Here is a 10947-nt window from a genome sequence, read left to right on the forward strand (position 1 = left end):
AGGCCGTTTGTTATTGGGTAAAATTCAGTCTGTTTGGAATACTATTGGTTATTGTGATTTAAAAAAATTATCTAGGAGTATTCAAATACATCAATCATCAAAAGAACATATTCATAACCATTTTGGATTAAATAATTTAGAAAAAAATAGTTTTACTATAGTAAACATTATTAATGAGCATGGTAATTTGTTTAAAAAAAAATTATAATGAAATTGTGAGGTTGAATCGTTTATTTATTGATCACTTAATTAATTTGGTTTGATTTTGAGAAAACGAGCTAGCATTTCGTGGTCATTAAAAAAAGGGAATTTTAAAGATTTGTTTGATATGCATATTGTGTTAGGCGTTCTCAAGAAATACAAAATCATTATAAAAGTATAAAAAACACATTTTCAGGTTTGTCCAAGTCCATATAAAATGATTTAATTTCGTGTATTTCTAAATCAAATAAAAAATGAAATTAGGCAATGTAAATTTTATTCTATTCAAATTGATGATACTACAGATATCAGTAAAAAACACAGTGTTCAATTGTAATTAGATATGTTACAGATAAATCTGAATAAGTTGAACGTTTTTTGGGTTTTCATAATGTTAGTGAAGATCGCACGGCTCAAGGTTTATTTAATTTGGTTTATTCTGTTTTACATGAGTTTGATGTGGAATATAAATTAGTTGGCCAATGTTATGATAGGGCATGTGTAATGTCAGGTCATTTAACAGGATTACAGGCTAGAGTTAAAGAATTTGCTCTTGATGCTTTATTTACACACTGTCTAGCTCATAAATTAAATTTGGTATTGCAACAGAGTTGTATTATAAATGCTAAATGTCGTATATTTTATGCTAATATAACTGGTATCGCTGCTTTTTTTTACAATTTCATCTCGCGTACTAATGTTGTAGATAATATTGTAGGTAAACGAATTACTCAATTCGTTCAAACTAGATAGTCTTCACGTTCAAAAATTTTACATACAGTAGTTATGAGTGGTCAGGGTTTATAAATGTTTTTGATTCTATAAGCAATGATCCAAAATCTTCATCTGAATCTATTTGTGGTGCTATAGGTCATTTAAAAAATTTAAAAACTTGAATTTGCTTTTTTTAGCACTCATATTTAGTAATATATTCATATATACTTCATATTTAAAGCGGTCCATACACGATCAATATTATTGCTCAATATTTAAATCAATAAATGTTTCAATTGAAATAATTTAATATATTGTTCAGTTTCGGTCAAAATGTTTAGCGAAGAGAACGCGATAATTGCTATTGCTCTTGCCTTGTCACTTGATGAAAAAAAAAAAACCAAAAAAGGTAAAAAAAACAACAAAGAACCTGGTCAAAAGAGTGGTTGAAAAATAGACAACAATATACTCACGAGAAGCTATTAACAGAGTTGCGCAATTTTGAAAGAAATGATTTCAAAAATTTTTTAAGAACGGATGATGAATGTTTCGATGAAATTTAACTTTGGTGAATCCATTTATTAAAAAACAAAATACGTCAATGCTTGAAATAGTATTGATTTGAATAGAATCACGGTTCAATGTACCCAATTGTCCTTCAAATAAAATGTCAGCTATCCCTTTTTTGGCAAACATTTGTTGAGATTTATTCATTTTTAATAATTCATTAGCCCATGTTTTAGCTATTTGTAATTCTTCACTTTCCGGTTCGCACAAACGTTTACAGGCTAATGATATAAGTTCATCACGTTGATCTGTACTTCGTTTAGCTGGTTTATTTTTAACAGTTTGAAAATCTGTATCATTATCCTAAAATAACAAATTCAAAAATAAAATAAAATAAAATCTAAACGATGTATGATTTTGTATAAAGCTAATTAAGTATTTTTTATTTGAGAACCTAATTAATTATTATTAATTTTTAGTTGCCAAAAACTTCACATGAATGGAAAACAATCGCTGATGAATTTGAAGAAAAGTGGGATTTCCCACACTGTCTGGGATCTATAGATGGAAAACATGTGACAATAAAAAAACCACCAGACTCTGGATCATTTTATTATAACTACAAACATACATTTAGTATTGTGTTATTAGCTTTAGTAAACGCTAATTATGAGTTTTTGATGGTGGACGTAGGATTAAACGGAAGAATATCTGACGCCGGAGTAATACGTCACTCAGATTTTGGAAAAATTATGGAAAATCAATCACTAAACATTCCTGAACCTCAACAAGTGCGACGCAGTAATAAGATTCTTCCATACGTTTTTGTCGCCGATGATGCTTTTGCTATGACCATAGGCGTGCGCAGACTCCGGTTTCAGGGGCAGCAAGAGATTAATTCGGCCCATTCTTCAAATTCATTATTAAACCCAGCCCATAGTTTTACTATTCTTGCTATTGGGTATCAAAATTAAAGTTGCATTGTTTATTTGGATAAACAGTTGTACAGTAAGGTACTAAGCCACTTAAGGTGTAACTTTTCCACAAGCCTATAGTTAATAATATTATTTATAATATGATAAAATAAACAAACATTAATAATAATATAAAGTATATATTTAAAAAATAATAATTAAAGTAATAACATATGGTTGTAAAGAAAACAATAAAACCTCTTATTAATTTATATATATTTATATTAATATACATTTTTTTCACAAACTTATAATACTAATCTACGCTCTATAGGTAATACATTTTTAAATTCATCAATTACACTCTCAATATTTACAGAAGAAGTTAATTCTTGTTCAACAAATAGAAACAATAATGCATTTAGTCTATCTTGTGTCATGGTAGATCTAAGTTTGCTTTTAACAATGGTAAGTTTAGAAAAACTCGTCTCGCAACCACAACTCGTGACGGGGATAATAACAAACATTTTTAAACACAGAAAAAAATTATTAAAAATATTTGATCGATCACATTTGTTTAACCAATCAAGCCACTTATAAACTGAACCAGAGCAAGTACCTTTAGGAGTATCTTCTAATTGTTTCAAAAGGGTTATCTCAGAAATTAATGATTCTTTAGAAATATGGAAATATTTATTCAATAGGTCAAATTCTGTGTTATAATTTTCCATTTTAATATCCAAATTCACAAGATTACCTATTATATTTATTATGTCTAATGTTTCTTGCTTAAATCTTAAGTCCAGTCCATTTATTAATGTATCTAAAGTTGTATTGTAAACATTCACTCTCATTTCATCAAACTTAGTTTTAAAAATATGCTGTGTTTGGGTAGCATTATCTATTTTTTTTAGATATTTTCCTATTTTTAATAGGAGGTATAATAATATTATGATTAATACAAACATTTTCTGTATTTTTAAAAATTAATTCAAATTCATCATATGAATCTCTGATTGAAATTAGTGAAGACTTAAGAGATTGAATATGTTTAACTGCAGATAAAAGATCTAACTTTGGAGTTTGTAATGAAGAACTCACTTTTAAAACTAGTTGTAAAATAGGTTGCATCATATTCATACAAAAAATAAAATTGAATGATTTGATTTGACTTTTAAGTCCTAAGCCCTTCATTTTTACATCTGGCAGCAAACTCTTTTTTGTTATTTCGTCTAACGCTTTTAATAATGCTCTATAGTTATGTTTAATAGCATTTACTGCCTCTGAGCGACATGCCCACCTTGTTGTTGAGCATGACTTAAACGTTTGAAGATTAGACCCATGTTCTTTAGCTATATTTTCAAAAATAGCATGTCGAGTAGGGCTGCCTTCAATGAAAGAGTATAAAAATTGAACAGATCCTAAAAAGTTAAATACTACTTGATTTTTGTTACTTGTATTACTTGTGATTGAATCAATTAATGACAAATTTAAGCAGTGTGCATAGCAATGTACATACAAAATGTTTGCATTCATCTCTTTGAATTTTCTTTGTACCCCACCTATATTACCAGACATTGTAGAGGCCCCATCAAAACACACAGCAATTATTGATGACCAACCTATACCAAATTTGGAATGTATAATATTACTTATAGCTGTGAATATAGATTCAGCATTAACAGAAACTAACCGTACTAAATCGAGAAAAGTTTCAACAGGTCTATTCATTTGATCATCAAAATATCGTATAACGATTGAAAGTTGCTCATGATGACCAACATCACTAGTTTCATCGGCTAAGATTGAAACATATACATTTTGTAAATCTGCTTTTACTTTTTTAATAAGAACATTATGTATGGAACTAATTAGGTCGTTTTGGATTCTATTACTGGTATATTTTGCATTTTTTGGGCCATTTTCAAAGTGTTCTTTCAAAACTATTTCATATTTAGCAAAAATATTAACTATTTCTTTGAATAAACCCTTTTGATTACTTTTTTCTCCTTCATCATGACCTCTAAAAGGCCTTCCTCCTTTAACAAGACACAAAGTTATATCTATCAAACGCTTCATAATTTTTCTATTGTGCAAACGATCACTTTCACATTTGGAAATATATTCTTTTCTACTTATATCTATTTGTTGATCAATAGAAGTAGTATTTAAGTAATCAGCCATTGCTTGGGTACTAAAAATATGGGATTTAGTAATTTGATGTTTATTAAAACGATTAATACCTCTATACCAACTACAGAAACCAGTTTTAGAAAATGCATCATCTAATTGACTGCTGTTTAAATTATTACCCTTAAAGATCCTACATGGAAAACAAAATGCTAGGTCTTTAGATGGACTATATTCTAACCATACATATTTTTCAAACCAGGATTTTTGAAACGATCTTTCTGATGCTCCTTGCATTGTTTTTGGATAAGATTCCATGATTGGGCGGTATGGACCAGCTCTTATTCGATTTCTGAGTTCAAGACGATTCACTGGAAGTTGGTTTATCGGATCATTATTATGTACGGGTACTAAAATACATAATCAGGTTATTATTGCATAATAGTTTATAATAATATAAATAATATAAAAAAAAGATAAATTATGTTATATGAAATAATTTAATGCCATTTTCGTTGATTTTATCAATTATATCTAATAAAAATAATAAAATGCAGTAATTTCTAAATTTCTAATAAAAAAATAAAAATTGATTTTACTTTTTACATTTAAAAGTTAAGTATAGGAGGTACATAGTACATACTACCTAACAATGTAAGTGTTGTTGTCACATTTTAGAAATTAAATTAACAATTATTTGATCAAGACTATTTTTTAATATTTACTTAATTAACCCTTTCAGTCCTGAATTTTTTTTTTTTTTCCAAAAAATTTTTTTTTTCATTATTTCTTTATATTAGGGTATAAATCACGTGTATTACCAATTTGGTGAACTTTGGACTTGCCATATGGGTAATAAAGTTATGGCTTTCCACGAGGCCACTGGTCGGTAAGGGAGTCAAATAACTTAGTGATTGACAGTTGTTATTATGCACAATTTTATTAAATAAAATTATAGAATAAATAAAAAAAAACATTTCATTCATCTTGAATTTATTTTAATTTTAATTTTATTATAATATATAATTAATCAAATAGGTATTTTGATGGTAAAGTATATGGTTTATAATAACAAAAAAAAAAAAATAACAGAATCTCATCTTGAGTTCAGAATAATAATATTATTATAAAATAAAATAAAAATAAAAATAACATAGAATCTCATCTTGAGTTCATAATAGTCTTTTACAATTACATTTGGTTCATGGTAAATAAAAATAAAATAATAAATAAGCATAAATAAGTAACAAATTTTAGTCTTATAAATTTACATATCACAAATTGGTATGAAATTAGGAACTTTATTTGATGTGGTACAATCTGAAGCATTCATTTCTTTTAGTAAAACATAAATGAACACCACATTTAGTACATTTTACTGGACTTCGTAGCTTGCACCCCTCATTTTTACAGCGAACAGGATAATTACTATTGTCATTTGTTGGTAAATGGTCAATGTGATCAAATCGTACCTCTTCAAATGGTCTTTGATCAATATTCCTGACTCGTTTTCGAACTGGAGTTGATAATGGTGATGGACTATTGCTAGGCCTACCTCTTTTCTTTACCAAAGTCTTACCTACTAAAATTAGGGTTTCACCTAAGCGTTCCTTGAAGTGCAGTAGGTCCATCGTTTTATAAATGCCAATATGTTTACAATATAATTTGTATTCCAACCAACTATTTACACAGGCCATGTCAAAGGCATGTGTGATCATTCTTAGTATCCACTTTCTAGATTTAATGAATGTTCTGAAAAAACTTACAAGTTGATCATGCTTATCTACTCCTCCCATTGACTGGTTGTAACATTTTACAATTTCTGGCCTATTTACAGTAATGTAAGTTTTTTCTTTTTTGTCATACCTTTTTATGTCATCAGGAACCCCAGAGGTTATGAAATTAGACCCTAATACCACTGCCTTATTGTCATACCATTTGATTAATCCAATATTACTATTATGCATGTTAGAACTCACTTCATATGATGATCCACGACCCATTTTTGATAGTTCTTTATCACTGATAAAAGGCGGATTTGCAAACCGATTTACTCTGATTGTGCCTGCAGAATATATGTAATTTTGTTGTAGTGCATGTAATATTTTGAAAGAAGTGAAAAAGTTATCCATATACAAAAAATGACGGTTTTTTTTTAATAGCATGGTAAGTTTTAAAACCACAGCACCACCTAAACCAAATACTTTTTGTATATTACAATTTAGTTTAGTGGTAGATCCTTGGTAAAGAAGAAAATCATATACCAGACCACTCTCACCACACATAAGATATAACTTAATTCCCCAGGGATTTGGCTTACCACGCATATCGTCACTTAAGATGCAACACCAGGTATCTCACATTTTGGTCAAATTGAGTTAGCAACACTGTCTTATTCAAAATTTTACGCCGAATCGACTGGTGGTATCAGATGTAGGATAAAAATAATAGATAACGCGCTAATCGAAAAAACGACAACAGTTGCTATCTAAAATGTTTTGGCAACAGTGGCTATCTCAGTGTTTATCAGGTCTACGCCAGCTGTAAAAATGAGTTCTGGTGAAGGTAAGCGTATTTCCGTTATTATTTCATGTTGGTATTGACATTTGAACTAAATTAGCACATCTATTTTAGAATAAGATATCATACTATTAATTTTGTAAAATAATATTTTAGTTTAACACACGGAAAAATGACTTGCCAAAAACGTGGTTTAGATAGCCAGTGTTGTAAATTTAAGTTAATTGAGATAGCCACTGTTTTTATATATATTAGACTGTACATTCTAAACATGACTACACAATAATCATAGGCGTGCGTACGGGGCGAGCTGTAGGGGCATGGTAAAATGTGTGTATATATTTTATTATAATGCTTATATTATAGGTAATAATAATATTATGTTTGTTGAAATCATGGAAATTTTGTTTGTCGTGAAAGTATAATAAAATCAAAAATATTTGCTTGTACCTACCAACTACCACTACATACATTTTATTAATCTAACAAAAACAATCTACAAAATATACAATAACTAAAGTACTATAGACATTAATAGGTTAATACATCAACATACATGTTGACGTGTTAAAAAAAAATAGAGGCGTTGTCTAAATATTATGGTACTATAATTGCCTAGGCTCGACCAGAAATTTAAGTCTGCGCACGCCTATGACAATAATATACATACATTAATATTATTTTTTTAACTCGTTTCGAATTAGTATTGATTAATATAATATAATATTTTTATTGTTTATACAAGCAGTGTAGAAAAATTGGTAATTACTATAACGAAAATAAATAAATATTATATTATATTATTAGTTTTATGTTTCCCTCAATTGTAATATTTTTCTTATAGACATGGTGAGTGATAGTGACTCATATGGTACAGATAATCAGTTTACTGTAGACGAAATATTTGGTTGTTTGAATGAAGTAGGAGGCAGAAACTCGGTAGTAAAAAACAATTTACACGTGAAATCAAAAAATGACAACAAAAATAAAATGAATATCATAGATAATGATAATAATATATTATCCAATAATTCTGTTGAACCTCAAGCATCTAACAAATTGGTTACTTCTGATGACCTAAATTTGGAAAATCTGGACATTCTTTATTTGGAAGATGGAATTCTTAAAGAATTTAATGACCTAAGTAATATTAATTTATCAATTAATCAAGACTGCCAAACTAGTTTTTATTCTCATATTCCTATAACCAACGACAATTTTTCTAATCCTGAAGTTCCTATAGTTGAAGAAAATCCACCAGTTGATGAAACGCACATTGAGGATAACACAATTAATGTAGAATCTAATAATATCCTCAGAGAAAGGAAGAGAGTTGCAAAACCAGAAACATGGACTCGTAGTAAAGCACAAACGAATAGAATGCGAGGAGAATCCTACATAGGTTTTAGGAGGGCAGATGCAAAGAGTACAAATAAAATACTTCAAGATGTTCAACGAGCCGCTCGGGTTATGGGGCCTCCTTGTCAATCACCAGTCTGCAAAAAATGGATTACTAGGCTTTGTGATTCTGTAAGCGAAGAAGATCGCCAATTTCTATTCAACGACTTTTGGAAGAATATGTCTTGGGATTCCAAGAGAATGTACGTTTGTTCGACGGTTGAAATTAAAGAAACAAAATAAAAAACTACAGGAAACAATAATTCAAAAAGAAATTCTAGCTACTTCTATTATCTAAAAGTTCATGACAAAAGAGTACCAGTTTGCCAACTAATGTACCTTCAGACATTGGGTTTGAAAAAATCTGAAGTTCATTATTGGCTCGCAAACTTCTATAAAAATAATATGCCAGTGAAAAAAACCTCAACCCATTTTCTGCAAGAAAATGAAGAAGATAGTGATGAGGCCGATTTATTTGTTGATGAAGATCTCACGTTAACAACTAAACCTCCAATGAAAAAAAAAAGATCGGACCAACAGCTTCTAACGTTGACCAGCTTTTTCGATAATTTACCAACACTACCATCCCATTATTGCAGAAAAAATTCAAAGAAGCTTTTCTTGCAAACAGACATAAAATCTTGGAGTCAATTGTATGAAATGTACAAAACTAAATGCTTAGAAAATGTTGAAGCACCCATGTCAAGATTTTCATTTGATAAAATAAAGAGAGAGAAGAATATTGAAATATAAATATTATATTATATTTATATTATATTTTTATTTATATTCATCCCTAAAAAGAACAAGTGTGATATTTGTTTCAGTTACGAGAATAAGCAGGTTTCTGAAGAGGTCTATTCAAAGCATTTGGCCAAGAAAGAAGCTGCACGTAATGAAAAACATAACGACAAAGTTGCTGCTCAAAATGAACAATGTCACACTATATGTTGCGATTTAATGGCCGTTCAAACGGTGCCCTATATTAAAGCTAGTGCAGCATACTATAAATTGAAATTAACAGCCCACAACTACACAGTTTATGACTTAACAACACACGATGCAATGGCATATTGGTTTGATGAAACACAGACCTCACTTAGTGGTACCACATTTGCATCGTGCCTATGTGATTATATCAATGAGTTATTGAACAAGTCCTTAAAAACGGTAATTATATATTCAGACGGGTGCTGTTATCAGAACCGAAATTCAGTGCTCTCAAATGCACTACTACATTTGAGTATGTCCAAAAAGGTAACGATCATCCAAAAGTATCTGGAAAAAGGGCACACTCAAATGGAGTGTGATAGTGTACACAATTTTCAACTTCAAAATTCCTCGCAAATATTCATGAGGAAAATTGCAGGAATGCAGGTAGATAATAGATAATGGGTCATTTATGCACCAGACAAATTATGCATGTAGCATAATTGATATATTTAATTTGTTAGACGCAAAGGAGTTGTCAATACCGATTGATAAATCGCATACACTTGATCAACAGGAAGAAATGGAAGTATTAAATTACGAGATACCTTATCGACAAGCAGTGGGGAGTTTATTGTTTTTGTCTCAAGTATCAAGACCAGATATTGCATATGCAGTAAACTTTGGTAGTCGTTTTTAACAAATCCAAAAAGGGTGCATTGGAATTAAATTAAGCGTGTTCACTCAGGCTTCAATTTCAACAGTTTTTAGGAGTATCTTTTGAATTGGTTAGCAATGAGGAGATGATTACCACGGCAAGTTGTATTTATAGCCATTTTAATTCAACGATATGATATATTATAACTTACTAAATTTATCGTATTTAAAAACAACGATACAGCTTATCCGTTGGAAGAAAATTATAATAACTTCTTTCAAGGATTATGACAATCTTATTAATAATGAGAAATAATTCAATAAAAATCATTCGAAGACTAGAGTTCTTATTGAAAATACTTTTGGTTTATTAAAAGGACGTTTTTACCAATTGTTAAAATTAGATTTTTCATTACCGAGCTGAAAGATTCAAATTTTATATTAGCTTGTTGTGTGCTACATAATTTGTGTACAGAAAATGATGATTTCGTTCCTGAACAATTACTTGTAGAAGAATTACCAGAAAAATGTAACTATTAACATATACCCAAGAACTCTACAATTTCGTGAAAAAGGATTCCAAAAACGAAAGTTATGATGTACTTTCTCTCTTTAGTCTACCTTCTTATTTTTCTTTGTGCAAGGTAATCATCTAGAGAAGTCTTGACCTTTTTAGAAACTTGTGGCTCAACATCTTTGGTTATTCTTTTCAGTCCAGAACTAGATGTTTCTAAAAATGTAATGTATTCTGTGATTGTATTTTCATCTTCGATATATTTTCTGGTAGGAAAGTGAATCTAGTTGGAGATTGAAATTTAAAATGGACAGTAATAAATAATACAATTTCAATTTGTATTAGATTTTATTAAAATTATTATCAATACAAATTGTTTGCCGTGATAAACATATTATTACTGTATTTATTTTGTATCTTAATGTAACTATTTTATCTATCAGTTCTTCATTTTAATGTATT

The 10947-nt window shown here is 29.3% G+C and overlaps 2 protein-coding genes across 2 annotated transcripts; both read right to left on the reverse strand.

Annotated features, from left to right (window-relative positions):
• Positions 1-1431: 1431 nt before the first annotated feature.
• Positions 1432-4784, reverse strand: LOC132925121 (zinc finger MYM-type protein 1-like). The gene is made up of 2 exons (XM_060989543.1): positions 3438-4784; positions 1432-1785 (listed from the first exon to the last, which is right to left on the reverse strand). The coding sequence occupies exons 1-2, from the start codon at positions 4782-4784 to the stop codon at positions 1432-1434; spliced, it is 1701 nt and encodes a 566-aa protein (XP_060845526.1).
• A 983-nt stretch (positions 4785-5767) lies between these two features.
• LOC132925123 (piggyBac transposable element-derived protein 3-like) lies at positions 5768-6793 on the reverse strand. The gene has a single exon (XM_060989544.1). It carries the CDS (start codon positions 6791-6793, stop codon positions 5768-5770), a length of 1026 nt encoding a protein of 341 aa, XP_060845527.1.
• Between the last annotated feature and the right edge of the window lie 4154 nt (positions 6794-10947).

Source organism: Rhopalosiphum padi, chromosome 3, assembly GCF_020882245.1.
Source record: "Rhopalosiphum padi isolate XX-2018 chromosome 3, ASM2088224v1, whole genome shotgun sequence".
Taxonomy (NCBI): Eukaryota; Metazoa; Arthropoda; class Insecta; order Hemiptera; family Aphididae; genus Rhopalosiphum; species Rhopalosiphum padi.

Coding starts and splice junctions, on each gene's coding strand:
- LOC132925121 (XM_060989543.1), bottom strand. CDS start 4,784: ATGGAATCTTATCCAAAAACAATGCAAGGAGCATCAGAAAGATCGTTT. Junction 1,786..3,437: donor TTTTACAACTAGTTTTAAAA/GTGAGTTCTTCA, acceptor TTGTTATTTTAG/GATAATGATACAGATTTTCA.
- LOC132925123 (XM_060989544.1), bottom strand. CDS start 6,793: ATGCGTGGTAAGCCAAATCCCTGGGGAATTAAGTTATATCTTATGTGT.